We start from the raw sequence: 16,763 nt of genomic DNA, 5'->3' as shown, positions 1-16,763 counted from the left end.
CCGTGTCCGAACCTGCGGTCCCCGATCGTCCCCGCGGTGCTGGTCCATTCTGGAGCCAGGCGGAGGCACCGGCAGCTGCGTTCGGTGTAGGAGCTGAGAGCATTGAGTGGCAGCGGGATTGGATCGGGGGTGCTGCGGTGCCGGCGGAGCCGCGGCCGAGATGTGCGCGGCGGGGAGGCGCTGGGGCCGGCGGCAGCGAGCTCTGCTCTGGGCCGTGCTGCTGGCGGCGTGGGAGGCGGCGTGGGGGCAGCTGCGCTACTCGGTGCCCGAGGAGATGCCCAAGGGCTCGTTCGTGGGCGACGTGGCCAAGGACCTGGGGCTGCAGCTGCCGGAGATCCGAGACCACAGCATCCACATAACAGAAAGAGGTAGGAATCAATACTTCTCTCTTCACGGGAAGACGGGACATTTAGTGACGGCAGAGAGGATCGACAGAGAGCAGTTGTGCGAGGATGTGCAGCAATGCGTGCTGCACTGTGAGCTGGTAGTAGAGGGAGAAATTAAGTTTTATGAAATAGAAGTGGAAATCACGGACATTAACGACAACGCGCCCAGCTTCCGAGAGGAAGAAATAGAGCTGAGAATGAGCGAGATGACAGCCCCCGGTGCACGGTTTCCCCTTGTCCGGGCTTATGATCCTGACTCGGGTCGGAATTCGCTGCAGAGCTACGAGCTGAGCGGTGACGAGCACTTCTCGCTGGCCGTGCAGGCGGGCCCCGGCGGCGATCAGCGTCCCGAGCTGGTGCTGGCGAAGGCGCTGGACCGGGAGGAGGCGGCGTTTCACGAGCTGGTGCTGAGGGCGATGGACGGCGGCGATCCGGCACGGACGGGCACGGCTCGGATCCGCGTGACGGTGCTGGACGCGAACGACAACGCGCCCGTGTTCAGCCAGGCGGAGTACACGGTGCGTGTGCCCGAGGACGTGCCCGTGGGCTCTGTCCTCGTCACTGTCACTGCCACGGACGCCGACCAAGGTCTGAACGGACAATTGAAATATTCATATCAAATAGTTTCTGTGAAAGCGTCCGAGATCTTCCGCCTAGACGCCGAAACAGGAGCTATCTCGTTGACGCGTAACTTAGACTTCGAGGAAGGTACCTCCTACGAACTGGAGGTGCAGGCACATGACGGCGGAGCTCTTTACGACGCTGCCAAAGTCGTGATCACCGTGACAGATGTCAACGACAACGCACCCGAGATTTCCGTGCGGTCGGTACTAAGCGAGATCTCTGAGGACTCCCCCTCGGGAACAGTTGTAGCCCTCCTACACGTGAACGACCGGGACTCTGGGGCCAACGGCGAGGTCCGCTGCTCTATCGACAAAGACATTCCGTTCCGCCTGCAGAGCTCCCACGGCAGCTACTACCGTGTGGTGACAGCGAGAGAGCTGGACCGCGAGCAGGTGTCGGAGTACAACGTGACGGTGCGGGCGGCCGACGGCGGGTCGCCGTCGCTGCAGAGCAGCGCGGTGCTGGCGCTGCGGGTGCTGGACGTGAACGACAACGCGCCGGTGTTCTTGGAGGAGCGCTACAGCGCGCGGCTGGCGGAGAACAACGCGGCGGGCGCGCTGGTGCTGACGGTGCGCGCCACGGACGCGGACTGGGGGCAGAACGCGCGCGTGCGCTACCGGCTGGCGGAGGGGCGGGTGCGGGGCGCGCCGCTGTCGTCGTACGTGTCGGTGCAGGCGGAGACGGGCGCGCTGTACGCGCTGCGCTCCTTGGACTACGAGCAGCTGCGCGAGCTGCAGCTGTGCGTGCGGGCGGAGGACGGCGGCGCGCCGGCGCTGAGCAGCAACGTGTCGGTGCGGCTGCAGATCGTGGACGAGAACGACAACGCGCCGCAGGTGCTGTACCCGCCGGCGGCCGCGGCGGCGGCGTGGTCGGGCGTGGAGCTGGCGCCGCGGCGGTCGGAGGCCGGCGCGCTGGTGGCCAAGGTGGTGGCGGTGGACGCGGACGCGGGGCAGAACGCGTGGCTGTCCTACGAGCTGGCCAAGGCCACGGAGCCGGGGCTGTTCCGCGTGGGGCCGCACAGCGGCGAGGTGCGCACGGCGCGCTCGCCGCTGGCCCGCGACGCGGCGCGCCACAGCCTGGTGGTGCTGGTGCGGGACCACGGGCGGCCGGCGCTGTCGGCCACGGCCACGCTGAGCGTGGTGCTGGCCGAGAGCGTGGCCGAGCTGCTGGCCGAGCTGGGCAGCGCGGCGCACGAGGCGGCGGCGCCGGGCGAGCCGGCCGCCAGCCTGACGCGCTGGCTCGTGCTGGCCGTGGCCGCCGTCTCGTGCCTCTTCGTGGCCTTCCTGCTGCTGCTGCTGGCGCTGCGCCTGCGCCGCTGCCACCGCCAGCAGCTGCTGCCGCCGGACAGCGGCGCCTCGCGCGGCGTGCCCGTCTCGCACTTCGTGGGCATCGACGGCGTGCGCGCCTTCCTGCAGTCCTACGCGCACGACGTGTCGCTCACGGCCGACTCGCGCAAGAGCCACCTGCGCTTCTCGGCCGCCAGCTGCTGCGACACCCTCCCGGCCCGGCCGCCGCCCGACGAGCCCGCGCCGCTGCTCGGCGACGAGGACCCGGCCGGCGCCATCCCCTCGGACCCCGCCCCTCCCTCGGTGAGTTCCTCCGTCCAGATTTTCTCCGCGACGCTTTCTCCTGATAGTGCCCTGCTCTTTCCCAGCCGTGTTGTCTGGCTTGCCTAGGAGACTATTTCTAGAAGCATGGTTAAGTTTCCTTTGGTGTAGTTCTGAAGGGTGGTGCCCATTGCTGTCATTGTGTGAACATGGGGTGGGTCCTCAGGCTTCCAGTTCGTGAAGGAGGAAGGAGGGAGAAGGCTGCTGCTGGCACGCTGTTGGTTACGTCGGCGGTTTGGGTATTGATGAGGCTCCAGGCCTTTTTTCCCCTGTGTCAGCTGTGCTGTTTGGAATCTTTCTTGCTATTAGTATTAGATCTTCTGAAGGGATGGATCACGTTATTAAGAAATAGAGCTTTTTAGAAGACTCATGTGTCTTCCCAAGAGCAGATGTGCTTGAATAGGTAGAATGTTTCTTGAACAAAATGCTGATGGCTTTGTGTGGAACCTCTGTGCACGTTGTTCTCAGCCTTTATCGCTGTCCATGATTCATACTGGAAGTCAATAGGAAGTGTTTGTGTCATCCATTCTTTGGTCTTTGCAAGAAAGATTTTGGACCATGCAACAAGTGTTCCTTGATAATGTCTGTCTGTCTGTTAAGAGGATGAACGATCTTCTCGAAGTTGTGATTCTTTGAAAAGGCTGTGGGTGGCTGAATGTGGAGGAGGAAATGGTGGAACCACTTTAGTTTTTTCTTGATTTTCGAGGTAGAGCTATGTCAGATGGAGCTGATTGAGCCTTGGGTAGAAAGTATTTAGCATGGCAAGAGAATTGCCTGGACAGGAAGGGTGACATTCCAGGTGCAGTGGGATATACAAGGTGGGCATAATTCCCTGTGAGCAGATATTCACTGACTCTGTGTCTCTTGGAAGACTGCCCAGCTTTTCCTTTCAGACCTACGAATGCTCTTCACAAAACTCCAGTGAGCAGCAAATGTATCTTCCACAGCACAGAGATGTACAGACAGCTGTGTGAAATTGCTGCTGGGTAGAAAAATTATCTGGGGAACTGGGCCTCCACTGTTACATGTTTTTAAGATATATGGATGAAAGGACACTATGGATGATGTGAGTGCTTGGAAATCTGAGTGCTGTGAGCTGTGTGTGAATGTCTGCTGAAAGACTCAGGGGAATGTTTTCCTCCATTTCCTGTCCACTTCCTATTTCTAGGATGAAGCAATGTGAGGTTCTTCTTTCCCAAGTAATTATCTAGAAGATCTGTATTCCAGCTGCATGGAGAACCCTGGAGGTTCTTAATAAGTATTTTCCTGTCATCATAATGGTGTCATTGCAAAGCTGAATTTTGTACTTTTGGGGTATGGGAATTGCAAGCTGTGTATTCGGTGCCTATAAACAGCATCATCAATCATCTTCTCTGAGTTATACAACCCAGAAGAGAGTTGTGAGCTGTTCAGTTGTGCAGGCGTTATCTTTCTGTCTCATTCTTCTGATGATCTGAAAATGGTTATTTCCTGTTTATAGGTGAAAAGACAGAGACATTTCCATAAAGAAGTCTCCTAAAATGTCTCTTTAATAAATGTTTTTTCTTGTCACATGTCTAGAATGTGAAGTCAAATATTATCCATGGTATAGAGATTCTGTCTGATCAACTTTCCTTTTGAGGGAGTCTCTCTAAATTCTGAAGTTCTGTGCAAATCATGGGATCTGTGAAGGGTTAGAAGAGTGTTGGTTGTATGGTGTGTGAGGAGGTGCTGGTGAAGACATGGCATGTGTGTTGTTGATCCCCAGGGCTATTGCTGGCCTTGTGCAAATGAGTCAGGAGTCTTATGATTTCCAATTGTGTGATTTGGACTGGAATGGCCTAAGTTTGGGTTCCATATTCCTTTGCATCAAAAGTGGTTGTCACACATGCTTTGAGGAGTCCATGTGCTGAAGAATGGTGATGTTGCCTTTGAGGTGATACTTGGATGTGTGGGTCTTTGACAGAGCTGGTTGTAATTCATGGCCTTTGTAACATTTCCCACTTGTTTAGGTAATATGGAGGAGCAGAATAATCTTAGTTATGATGCTTGGGCTCTGAGAAGGTGTGCACAGGAGTTTCATCTAATGATGTCTGTATGCAAAATTTGCTTCCATGTTATGTTTGGCCAGAGAGAAGCAGTCTGTGTATGCAGAGACAGGGCTGGTGCAGGAGTTCAGTGTGATTCAGTTCAAAATGAATGAATGAATTGTGTCCAGTTCTGTTTCTCCTGGTGTTTAGATGAGGCCGCCAGCTGTGGCTCCAAGCTTTTTCTTTCTCTTCCTATCCAAGGAAATGACAGTCTGGGGCCTGTGTAGTGACTCCTGTGTGAGGCCTGTGTGTATCGGTTTCTGTTGAGTTTCCAGGATTGTGTAATGTTGCATTTGACCCAGTCTTCAATGTGAGGCCATGATGGATTTTCTCATTCTTGGCTGGGTTCATTTCAGTTCCTTTGGATAATTTGTTTGGATTAGGTAGGGTTGGGTTGTTTCTTTGTTTCCTTGGTTTTTTGTTAAGGAGTAAATCGGAATGTGTCTGGCAATCCTGCAAACTCTAAACATATCATTATCCAGTTTGGAGAGTATCTCTCATCCATCCCTTGTAGCTGAACTTGTAATCATAGAATTCCAGAAGCACAGAATGAGAAAATGGTTTGTATTGCAAAGGACCTTGAAGATCCTCTTGTTCCAGCTGCTCTGCCATGGGCAGGGACATCTTCCACCAGAGCAGGTGGCTCAGAGCCCCAGCCAGCCTGACCTTGAATATTTCATTCAAGAAATACAACTTCATGAATGGATATTTCCCCAGGTGTTCTTTCTCTGTGGCCAACATGGAACCAAAATTGTGGTTGGTGTTGATGTTGAAACTGAAGGCTGTGAATGCAGAGTGAGGAGGGTGAGAGCTCAGTTCTGTGCCAGGCAAATGGGGGACTCAGTGTGGCTTTGGCAGAGAAATGGTTTGATTTGATGCTTGGTGCCAATGTCAGTGCCATTGTTGTTCTGATTCTGGTGTCCCTGTCATGAAAGACAATGTCAGTCCTCCAAGGGTAACGTTTTCCACAGTAACTGTTCATGTTGACTCTTGGGTGGAAGAGGTAATTAATCCTGTGTGAAAGCTCCATTATCTGTATCTCTATGCCACATTGTGATATAGAGTTTCTTCAGAATTGTAATTCCACTTTCATTCAGGCCTGGGTTTCCCAGAAGGTTGCAGCTCATTTTCACAGATCTGGTAATTTCTTTGAAATATGAAACTGTGACTGATGTTTTTCAGGACATCCTTACTTCAGCCACTTAAGACTGAATGGTGTGTGGGGAATAGGAAGTAGAATTAATAAGAGAATCTGTTGTAATTTGTCAGATAATTTACCTTGAGAAAGAGGCCATTGGGAAGCTTTTTAAAATGATGGTTTCATAACTGTGCAAATGATGGTTTCATAACTTCGTTGCCAAGCAAGGTGAGCAGGCCATGCAGTAGAATGAGCTGCTGAGGAGGGCACTAATTCTGTAAATAACCCCCCTGTCCCGCTGTGCTGTGCATGTCAGGGCCACACTTGCCCCTTGAGACCTCAGGGACTGCACGGTGCTCTCAGGGATTAATTTTAAGGCCTGCAATAAAGGTCAGGAAGAATTCACTGTGAGCATTTCTGACTCCTTTTACTCTTCTAATGCTTCCTTCCATGATCTGATTAATGTTTTTGGGTTTCCTTGCAGGTTTTTTGCTTTGTTTTGTTTTCACTTGATTTACACAATATGTGGGTATACTTCCAATTAGCAACAACTTTTTTTAATAACATGTGATGTGCCAATGTATCCTGCTCTAGTTGCTGTGGGAGAGAAGGGCAGGAGATATAAGAGTGACTTTTTATGTGTTCTTTTTGGGCGAAGTGGATTTAAATATGACTTTAGTAGACTTGGCCTCTCTGGAGCAGAGCATGTGATAAGGACAGGGAGAAGATTCCCTCAAAGCCAATGGTTTGATGAGCCATTCTACTTTGGATGACTGCTGATCTTTTAGTATGATTTTTTATCATTTGTGTGCTCTGGAATCCTTCAGTTCCTTATCATAATGGAAGTGGGCAGACAATTGTCCCTCCGTTCTGGGTGTGGCCGCAGTGCATTATCATCTCATGATGGATTTGAGCAGTGAGGGGATGGCCACAAGCAAAACCTCACAGTGGCCTGGCATGGAAGAAAAAGCGGAGAGGGGAGCTGTGTGTGTGAGGCTGGAGAAGAGCTGGGTCATTGCCTTGCTTGTCACATGTCACAGATAACACCAGGCTGTGCCTGACGGAGTCCAGGGTGATTTGAGTTGCTTCTGTAGAGCAAGGCAGACCTACAAAATGTTATTGCATCTGTCCATTTCCATGTGTTTCTGACTCTTGCATTGCTTGTTGTCATGAGCTCAGGCTCAGGGTGTCTGATCTCATGTGGAAGGTCTCCTCTGTGCCAGCTGCCCGAGTGCAGGTGCAGTTCCCACACACACCTGGGATGTTCCCATCTGCACAGAGGAAGGGTTTCACAAGCACTCCTGGTGTGCTCAGCCAGGAACATTTTGTCTGTGGTGTAATCATGCAGGATGATCTCTGCTGCAGCTGTCCAAGTGCAGAGTGACCACCCAGCCCAGCCAAGGCTTCCATGAGCAGATCAGGAACTAGTGGGAGGATGTGGACCGAGTGTCTCCCACCCAATCTCCCAGACCATGCTGGACAATCAGCTGGAGGCTGTCAAATGGCGGAGGAACAGGCTGGAGAGTCACCTGCAGAGAGTTCCAGACTCAATGTCCAGGTGGAAATCAGTGTTGTGGGCTGTCTATACTGGTATCAAAACTATTCAGTACCTTCACAGACAATGCGATCAGGCACACCCTCAGTGAATTCACAGCTGACACCAAGCTGAGTTCATTAGTGACAGGTCAGGGGTGATGTTTATGGATGAGCTGGAGGAGCAGACCTGTGCAAACTTCACAAAGCTCAAGAAGGCCAAGTGCAAGGTCCTGCAGGTGAGTCAGGGCAATTCCCAGTTTAAACAGAGAGTAGGGGATGGAGAGCAGCCTTGCAGAGAAATGCTTTGGGTTACTTCTGGTGCTGAATGGGACATGAGCTGGAGATGTCCATTTGCTGCCCAGCTTCCATCTGGGTTTGCATAACAAGTAGGATGATCAGCAAGAAGAGGAAGGTGGTCATCCCCCTCTACATGTCTTTGACTGCATAGATTGTCAAAGAAATGTAGCATCTCTCCCATGAAGAAGTTCTGACAAAACTAAGGTCGTTTAGCGTGGGAAAATGAAGCTTTGAGTAGAATTTATTTTGTCTTTTCAATTAATAAAGAATACTTACAAGAAAGATTTAAATATGTTTTTTAGGTGTAGATTAGAGAAAATTTTTTATTATGAGGATGGTGGGGCAGTGGAATGAGTTGCCCACAAATATTATGAATGTGCCACCATTGGAAGGCTTCAAGGACGTGTTGGATGGACTGTTCAGTAACCTGGTGTAGTGAAGGATGCCTCTACCCGTGATGGATGAGTGGAATAAATTATTTTAAAGGGTACATTGAACCCAGACAATTATTTGGATCTGCAAATGATTCATAGTGGCTTTGCATTTCGATCATCAGGTACCTGAATAGGGAGATGCAAAAGAAGCAAGTTTCCTAAATCTGTAACAAAAGAGGAATGTTATGCTTAGCATAAAGATAAAAGCGTTACTTTAGACTAAACTATCCCCCAACTTACATCGACCCAAGACGGGGAAGTAAAATTGAAGATACAAGAGAGGTACTTATAGATATCCTTTGCTAGAGACATATATACAATTTCCTCTATCCTTAGCTGTGCCTTGATGTTATTAAGACAAACTGAGTTCCTTTATTTATTGCTTTACCATAAAGATTTTCATCTCTGTGTCTATTGCGACTCAAAGAGATGACATAAAAGCATTTAACAGCGTACCTAAATTTCAAACGTATTTAAAATCACGTTAAATGCCGGTGTCCCGCCCAAAGCCGGGCGCCCTTGAGCGCGGCCGTGCGGCGGCTGCAGTGTCGCGGCGGCGCCTCCGGGTGTCGCTGTTGGCCGCCGCCGAGCGCCGCTGGAGCCGCCGCCGCCGCAGCGTCCTGCCCCCGCAGGCTGCTCGCTCGCCCGGCGCCGGCCGCAGCGGCAGCGGCACCGACAGCAGCGGCGGCGGCGGCGAGAGGCGGCCCGAGCGGTGTGGGTGGCTTTGAGCGGTGTCTGTTTTGGGCGGCGAGAGCGGCTGAAAGGGAGGCAGGGCAGCGGCAGGAGGCAGGAGCCCGGCGAGCGCAGCGGGCAGAGAATGGCGGTGAGGCGGCGGCAGAGGCTTGGGCCGGGCGGCGGGCGAGCGCTGCTGGCCGCGCTGCTGCTGCTGCTGCTGTGCGTGTGGTGCCGGGCGGCGGCCGAGCGGGTCCGCTACGCCATCGCCGAGGAGCTGGGCAGAGGCTCGCTCGTGGGGCCGCTGGCGCGGGACCTGGGGCTCAGCGCGGACGAGCTGCCGGCGCGCAAGCTGCGGCTGAGCGAGGAGAAGCAATACTTCACGGTGAATGAGGAGAACGGGAACCTGTACGTGAACGAGAGGCTGGACCGGGAGGAGATGTGCGGCGAGTCGGCGACGTGCTCTGTCAGCTTCGAGGTGCTGGTGCAAAACCCGCTGAATATTTTCCACGTCGAGGTGTCCATCGAGGATGTTAATGATAATTCTCCGGTCTTCAGCAATGCTCTTCTGGACCTCGAGATTGATGAATGGATCTCTCCCGGTGCTCGGTTTCCGCTGGAGATGGCCCGAGATGCAGACGCAGGAAGCAACTCGATGCTGACTTATCAACTCACCAGCAACCCGTCCTTCAGTTTGGCCGCGATAGAGAGCCCCGACGGAAGCAAGCAGCTGGAATTAGTGCTGGAGAGAGCGTTGGACCGGGAGAAGCAGAGTTCTTTTAATCTGGTGTTGATGGCGGTAGATGGCGGGGATCCCGCGAGATCAGGGACAATCCAGTTGCGCATCAACGTTACAGATGCGAATGACAACCCACCCGTGTTCAGCAAAAGAGTGTACGAGGCGAGAGTAGCAGAGAATCTTTCAGTGGGGTCTCTGGTGCTGCGGGTAAGGGCGACGGATGCTGACGCGGGCAGCAATGGGCGGGTCTCCTACTCGTTTGGCAGCGTCCCGGACAGTGTCAGGGCGTTGTTCACTATCGACAGCGAGAGCGGGGAAGTGAGGACAGCGGGTCCCCTCGATTTCGAGGAGAAGAATAAATACATATTCGGCGTGGAGGCGACGGATGGAGGCGGGTTGACGGCCCACTGCAAGGTGCAAATTGATATCACGGACGAGAACGACAACGCGCCCGAGATCACCATTCTGTCACTCTCGAGTCCCGTGCCCGAGGATGCCCCGACTGGCACTGTGGTGGCTCTGTTGAAAGTGCGCGACAGAGACTCCGGCGAGAACGGTCAGGTGTCGTGCGAGCTGTCGGGAGAGGGGCCGCTGTCGATCGTGGCGTCGTCGGGCGGCTCGTACAAGGTGGTGACATCGGGCGCGCTGGACCGCGAGCAGGCGTCGGAGCATCGCGTGTCGGTGGTGGCCCGGGACCGGGGCAGGCCGGCGCTGCGGAGCAGCAGGGAGCTGGTGCTGGAGGTGTCGGACGTGAACGACAACGCGCCGGTGTTCGAGGAGGCGGCGTACAGCGCGTACGTGGCGGAGAACAACGCGGCGGGCGCGCTGGTGCTGCGCGTGCAGGCGCGGGACGCGGACGCGGGCGCCAACGGGCGCGTGAGCTACTGGCTGGCGGGCGGCAGCGCGGGCGCGGCGGGCGCGGCGCCGCTCGTGTCGGTGGAGGCGCGGAGCGGCGCGCTGTACGCGCAGCGCTCCTTGGACTACGAGCAGTGCCGCGAGTTCACGGTGGCCGTGCGGGCGCAGGACGGCGGCTCGCCGGCGCGCAGCTCCACGGCCACGGTGCGCGTCTTCGTGCTGGACCGCAACGACAACGCGCCCAGGGTGCTCTGGCCCGCCGCGGCGGCGGCGGCGGCGGGAGAGGCTGCGGGAGGGGCGGCGGCGGCGCCTTTCGAGGTGGTTCCGCGCTCGGCCGAGGCCGGCTACCTGGTGGCCAAGGTGGTGGCGGTGGACGCGGACGCGGGGCGCAACGCGTGGCTGTCGTACGAGCTGGTGCAGGCGTCGGAGCCGGCGCTGTTCCGCGTGGGGCTGCACAGCGGCGAGGTGCGCACGGCGCGCGCCGTGGGCGAGCGGGACGCGGCCAAGCAGCGGCTGGTGGCCGTGGTGAAGGACCACGGGCAGCCGGCGCTGTCGGCCACGGCCACGCTGCACGTGGTGCTGGCCGAGAGCTTGCAGGAGGCGCTGCCGGAGCTGAGCGAGCGGCCGGCGGGCGCCGAGGCGGCGGCGGCCGAGCTGCAGTTCTACCTGGTGCTGGCGCTGGCGCTGCTCTCGGCGCTCTTGGTGCTGAGCGTGGCGCTGGCCGTGCTGGCGCGGCTGCGCCGGGCCGGGCCGCCCGCCGTGCTGCGCTGCCTGGGCGCGCAGCGCTTCTCGCTGGCCGGCGCCGCCTTCCCGGCCGACTTCTGCGAGGGCACCTTGCCCTACTCCTACAACCTGTGCGTGCCGCCGCCCGCCCGCGCCGTGCCCGAGGCCGCTTGGCCGCCGCCGCCGCCGGTGCCCGTCCTGTCGGCGGAGGAGCTTCTGGGCGGCGATTCGTGCGAGAAACCGAGCATGAACAGTGACATCGTCGTGGGAGAGCCGCCCGCCAATCCCGACGCACCGCAGGTCTGTAAAGCCTGATGTGCTTCTGTTTCTAAAAGTTCCCGAATTGTCTTCATTGTTTCCCGCGTGTTCTTTGCGCGGTGCCAGTGGGTATTCTCCATCTGTATCTCCACGTAGCAGCGGAAGTTGTTCATTTTTTCTCTGTAACAGCCTGAGCTGACCGGCTTTGATGATAGCTCTCCTTTAGGCCAGGTGCAGCGTTTCTCCTTGTTTCTCCTTGTTTCCCAGAGTCGTGTTTTTATGACGTGCAGAGTCCTGTCTCCGTGACGGACTGAATTAAGGAAGGGGCTATCCCCCCTTCCTGCAGAGCCGGAAGCCCTTTGTTCTTGTTTGGTAACAGGTTCAGGCTCAGGGGGGAGGTTTTGTCTTCAAAACTCGAGCTCTATAAATTTGATTGTGTTAGCTACATGAAAGCAGGTTCGTATTCCGTGGAAGGAGACTGGCTGATTCTGCATGACGGAGTCGAGGCAAAAAAAAAAAAAAAAAAGAGAGAATGCTGACATCTGGTGTTGGAAATATTTCTTTCCTGACAGATTTGTTCCGAGAATGTGTACTTAGAACTCGTGTATAGCTTTACCCGAACCCGTTCGTTAAAATTTGTTTTGTCCCCGTTAGATTTAGGAAGGAAACGAATTTAGAAAGTTCCTTTCACTCTTTTTTTCTGAGTGAAAGCAGAGATTTTCGCCCGTTTTGGGGGGAATGCAGTAGTGCGGCTAGATTGCTCCATTCATCCGTCCGGGTGGCATTTCGCTCTGTTTTTCTCTTCATGATCTTTATTTCGTACACTGGTGAGAGCGTTTAAAGATTTCTGTTTCAGAGGTTGTTATTTTTTTATCCTCTGTGCACAAAAATGTTGGGGGTTTTAGTAGAAGTCAGGGATATGGAGAAGAGCGGATTTTTGTAGTTCTGTTTACTAGGTTAAACATCTGAGATACGATGGGATCACATATTAGGGAGATTGGCGAGAGGAGGGTTTAGGCACTTGAATCAAGCCCATTTGCAGATTGATTAGTGGTCAGCAGTGTTTCAAGTGTTGTACTTTTGTTCTACGGTTCCATGATTGTTTTCTTGAGCACATATCATATAAACGTCATTACAAAATACTTAGATGATTGGTTTACTAACGAGCTTCAGTGATTCACACATTGATTTTAGAACAAAAAAAGAAAGCTACCATGATTTAATTAAATGTAAACCTGTATAAACTAAGGAAACACTAGACATCTCTTGGGAAATTATGTCAAATATTTAAAGTCCTGAAACTTTACTTTGAGAGATTCAGATGCATCTTTATTTGTACTTATAATTGAATCCTGTAACAATTAGCTCCCTAACTTCAAGACGTATGCAATTGATCTCGTCAGACTTGTATTAATGACCCTGATATCTCTGTTTCTTCGGGATATGGTATCTTCCCCTATTCTCTCTAACAGCCTGTTCTTGAAGATGGTTTCGAAGAGAAAGGATAAGATTTTAAAAAAGGTACAGGGTTAAATAGGAAAAATGAATTGTAATTTTGGTATAGTGACATTAGTAAGTAATGAGTTTCCCGTGCGATTAAAGAACCCCGCCCGCAGATTGCCTCTGCCTTCCTCCCGATGGTGATACCCTGGAGGATGAAAGCAGAGATGGGCTGGAGAAATGCGGATGCAGGAGATCGGCGCTGGACGCAAAGCGACATCTCGGTGGCGACCGTGCCCTGTACGGAGCGAGGCAGGGCGGGCAGCGCCGGGCAGCGCTCGGTGCCTGCAGTGCCGGGAGGAGGCTGCGGGCGCCGCTGTTGACCGAGAGGAGCGAGAGGAAGCTCGGAGCGCTACCGGCAGCTCCGCCCGCTGCGGATCGGCTCACTCGGTTGCTCTCTCCTCTGCCCGAACCTGCGGTCCCCGATCGTCCCCGCGGTGCTGGTCCATTCTGGAGCCAGGCGGAGGCACCGGCAGCTGCGCTCGGTGCAGGAGCTGAGAGCATTGAGCGGCAGCGGGATTGGATCGGCGGTGCTGCGGTTCCGGCGGAGCGGCGGCCGAGATGTGCGCGGCGGGGAGGCGCTGGGGCCGGCGGCAGCGAGCTCTGCTCTGGGCCGTGCTGCTGGCGGCGTGGGAGGCGGCGTGGGGGCAGCTGCGCTACTCGGTGCCCGAGGAGATGCCCAAGGGCTCGTTCGTGGGCGACGTGGCCAAGGACCTGGGGCTGCAGCTGCCGGAGATCCCAAACCGCGGCGTCCGAGTGGTCTCCGAAGGTAGGACGCAGTATTTCGCTCTGCACGGGAAGACGGGTCATTTAGTGACGGCAGAGAGGATCGACAGAGAGCAGCTGTGCGAGAGTGTGCAGCAATGCGTGCTGCGCTGTGAGCTGATAGTGGAGGGGGAAATGAAGTTCTATGAAATAGAAGTGGAAATCACGGACATTAACGACAACGCGCCCAGCTTCAAGGAAGTTGAGCTGGAAGAGAAAATGAGCGAGACAACGGCCTCGGGGTCTCGGTTTCCCCTGCCAGACGCTAGTGATCCTGACTCTGGTCGGAATTCTCGGCAGAGGTACGAGCTGAGCGGTGACGAGCACTTCTCGCTGGCCGTGCAGGCGGGTCCCGGCGGCGATCAGCGTCCCGAGCTGGTGCTGGCGAAGGCGCTGGACCGGGAGGAGGCGGCGTTTCACGAGCTGGTGCTGAGGGCGATGGACGGCGGCGATCCGGCACGGACGGGCACGGCTCGGATCCGCGTGACGGTGCTGGACGCGAACGACAACGCGCCCGTGTTCAGCCAGGCGGAGTACACGGTGCGTGTGCCCGAGGACGTGCCCGTGGGCTCTGTCCTCGTCACTGTCACTGCTACGGACGCCGACGAGGGGCTGAATGGCCATGTTAAATACTACTTAAAGAAAATAACAGAAAAAGCCTCGAAGATATTCCATCTGGACTCTGAGACGGGTGAGATCACTCTGTTGCGGAACCTGGACTTCGAGGAAGGCGACTATTACGAACTGGAGGTGCAGGCACGGGACGGAGGACAGCTTTTCGACACTGCCAAAGTCGCGATCACCGTCACAGACATAAATGATAACACTCCAGAGATTTCTTTACGGTCAGCACTAAGTGAGATTTCTGAGGACGCCCCGTCTGGCACGGTGGTGGCCCTGCTGCACGTAAATGATCGCGATTCGGGGACCAACGGCGAAGTGCGCTGCTCGCTAGAAGGGGATGTCCCGTTCCGGCTGCAGAGCTCTCACGGCAGCTACTACAGCGTGGTTACAGCGAGAGAGCTGGACCGGGAGCAGGTGTCGGAGTACAACGTGACGGTGCGGGCGGCCGACGGCGGGTCGCCGTCGCTGCAGAGCAGCGCGGTGCTGGCGCTGCGGGTGCTGGACGTGAACGACAACGCGCCGGTGTTCTTGGAGGAGCGCTACAGCGCGCGGCTGGCGGAGAACAACGCGGCGGGCGCGCTGGTGCTGACGGTGCGCGCCACGGACGCGGACTGGGGGCAGAACGCGCGCGTGCGCTACCGGCTGGCGGAGGGGCGGGTGCGGGGCGCGCCGCTGTCGTCGTACGTGTCGGTGCAGGCGGAGACGGGCGCGCTGTACGCGCTGCGCTCCTTGGACTACGAGCAGCTGCGCGAGCTGCAGCTGTGCGTGCGGGCGGAGGACGGCGGCGCGCCGGCGCTGAGCAGCAACGTGTCGGTGCGGCTGCAGATCGTGGACGAGAACGACAACGCGCCGCAGGTGCTGTACCCGCCGGCGGCCGCGGCGGCGGCGTGGTCGGGCGTGGAGCTGGCGCCGCGGCGGTCGGAGGCCGGCGCGCTGGTGGCCAAGGTGGTGGCGGTGGACGCGGACGCGGGGCAGAACGCGTGGCTGTCCTACGAGCTGGCCAAGGCCACGGAGCCGGGGCTGTTCCGCGTGGGGCCGCACAGCGGCGAGGTGCGCACGGCGCGCTCGCCGCTGGCCCGCGACGCGGCGCGCCACAGCCTGGTGGTGCTGGTGCGGGACCACGGGCGGCCGGCGCTGTCGGCCACGGCCACGCTGAGCGTGGTGCTGGCCGAGAGCGTGGCCGAGCTGCTGGCCGAGCTGGGCAGCGCGGCGCACGAGGCGGCGGCGCCGGGCGAGCCGGCCGCCAGCCTGACGCGCTGGCTCGTGCTGGCCGTGGCCGCCGTCTCGTGCCTCTTCGTGGCCTTCCTGCTGCTGCTGCTGGCGCTGCGCCTGCGCCGCTGCCACCGCCAGCAGCTGCTGCCGCCGGACAGCGGCGCCTCGCGCGGCGTGCCCGTCTCGCACTTCGTGGGCATCGACGGCGTGCGCGCCTTCCTGCAGTCCTACGCGCACGACGTGTCGCTCACGGCCGACTCGCGCAAGAGCCACCTGCGCTTCTCGGCCGCCAGCTGCTGCGACACCCTCCCGGCCCGGCCGCCGCCCGACGAGCCCGCGCCGCTGCTCGGCGACGAGGACCCGGCCGGCTCCCTGCCCGCGGACCCGGCCTCTGTCCCGGTGAGTCCCGCCTACACGAAGGTGAAATTTCGCTCACCGTTGCTATGGTTCGTCTTGCTACGAGGGTGTTGGACATTTAATCTCTTTTTGGAGGAGATAAAAGTGGCGCGTTTCCCGCCCTCGTTGTTTTCTCGAGTCTCTGATTTTCATCCTCTGCCAGCTCCTTTCTGGTTTTGTCTTATCCATATAATACTGCTTTCCTCTCCATATTAGCTCTTCTGAAGAGATGTATTGTCCGGTAAGGGAATTTCCCCTTATTAGCGAATCAGTTGTCTTCCCGACTGCCGTTGTGGTCGAGTGGCATGACATCCTCTTGAATGAGATGCTGACAGTGTTTTTATTCCTCTCAGACTTTAGTTTTTCTCATGTTCATCCAACGTGCAAATACTATCCTTGCTTTCATCTCTGTTCTGATCTATTTGGATCTTTTGGAGGATTGCATCTAGTTACATATGAATGGCCTCTGGGGGAAATAGCAGAGATGGTTTGCTGATTCCATGTCTTACTAACTGGTTTATTAAGTATGCGTGTGCGTTGGCTTAAGTTCTTCTTATGGCAAGAGCTGTAGTAGAGGAGAAGGGGACAGATTCAAGTTACAGTGACAAGGTGAGGAGGGGGAGCAATGTCCTTGTGCAGATTGTCACCATCTTAACCTCTTCTAGAAGACTTCCCCTTTTTGCCCTCCAGAAGTTGGAGATTTCCTTACAGTTCTCTATTGACCAAACAGATGTATCTTCCACCTTCCTTACAGAGATGTAAAGATATCTGTGTGTGTGAAGTCCATGGTGTGATGGTGCATGTTGAAGAGCATTGCCTAGGTCAGAGGGCCACGTTCTGTCTTCTCAAAGAGGCTTGACTGGAAGATTTTATTCCAGCTGTATTGGGAGCCCTGGGTGGTCCTTCCTATGTATTTGCAGGTTGATGT

The 16,763-nt window shown here is 56.0% G+C and overlaps 3 protein-coding genes across 4 annotated transcripts in view; all 3 read left to right on the top strand.

The window, feature by feature from the left end:
• The window catches only part of LOC131565001 (protocadherin gamma-C5-like), a 229,623-nt gene that overhangs the window by 29,608 nt on the left and 183,252 nt on the right, over positions 1–16,763 (top strand). Inside the window, exon 1 of one of the 2 annotated variants that reach the window (XM_058815638.1) lies at positions 13,370–15,838. The exons of the other annotated variant lie outside the window; for it this stretch is intronic. Coding sequence (XP_058671621.1) covers positions 13,400–15,838 — 2,439 coding nt within the window. The 5' untranslated portion in view covers positions 13,370–13,399. Of the gene's footprint in view, positions 1–13,369; positions 15,839–16,763 lie in introns of those variants that run through there. 2 annotated transcript variants of the gene reach the window in all.
• On the top strand, positions 137–3,253 carry LOC131564938 (protocadherin gamma-A10-like). The gene is made up of 2 exons (XM_058815558.1): positions 137–2,599; positions 3,218–3,253. The coding sequence occupies exons 1-2, from the start codon at positions 161–163 to the stop codon at positions 3,251–3,253; spliced, it is 2,475 nt and encodes an 824-aa protein (XP_058671541.1). The 5' UTR covers positions 137–160.
• Positions 8,909–11,395, top strand: LOC131564937 (protocadherin gamma-B5-like). The gene has a single exon (XM_058815557.1). The coding sequence runs from the start codon at positions 8,909–8,911 to the stop codon at positions 11,393–11,395; it is 2,487 nt and encodes an 828-aa protein (XP_058671540.1).

The sequence above is a fragment of the Ammospiza caudacuta genome, chromosome 16 (genome assembly GCF_027887145.1).
Source record: "Ammospiza caudacuta isolate bAmmCau1 chromosome 16, bAmmCau1.pri, whole genome shotgun sequence".
Lineage (NCBI taxonomy): Eukaryota > Metazoa > Chordata > Aves > Passeriformes > Passerellidae > Ammospiza > Ammospiza caudacuta.
This window is presented reverse-complemented; position numbering and strand designations above follow the sequence as displayed.

Excerpts from the sequence above, each read along its gene's own strand:
- LOC131564938 (XM_058815558.1), top strand. The coding sequence starts at position 161 with ATGTGCGCGGCGGGGAGGCGCTGGGGCCGGCGGCAGCGAGCTCTGCTC. Across the intron at positions 2,600-3,217 it reads CGGACCCCGCCCCTCCCTCG|AGGATGAACGATCTTCTCGA; the intron begins GTGAGTTCCTCC and ends CTGTCTGTTAAG.
- LOC131564937 (XM_058815557.1), top strand. The coding sequence starts at position 8,909 with ATGGCGGTGAGGCGGCGGCAGAGGCTTGGGCCGGGCGGCGGGCGAGCG.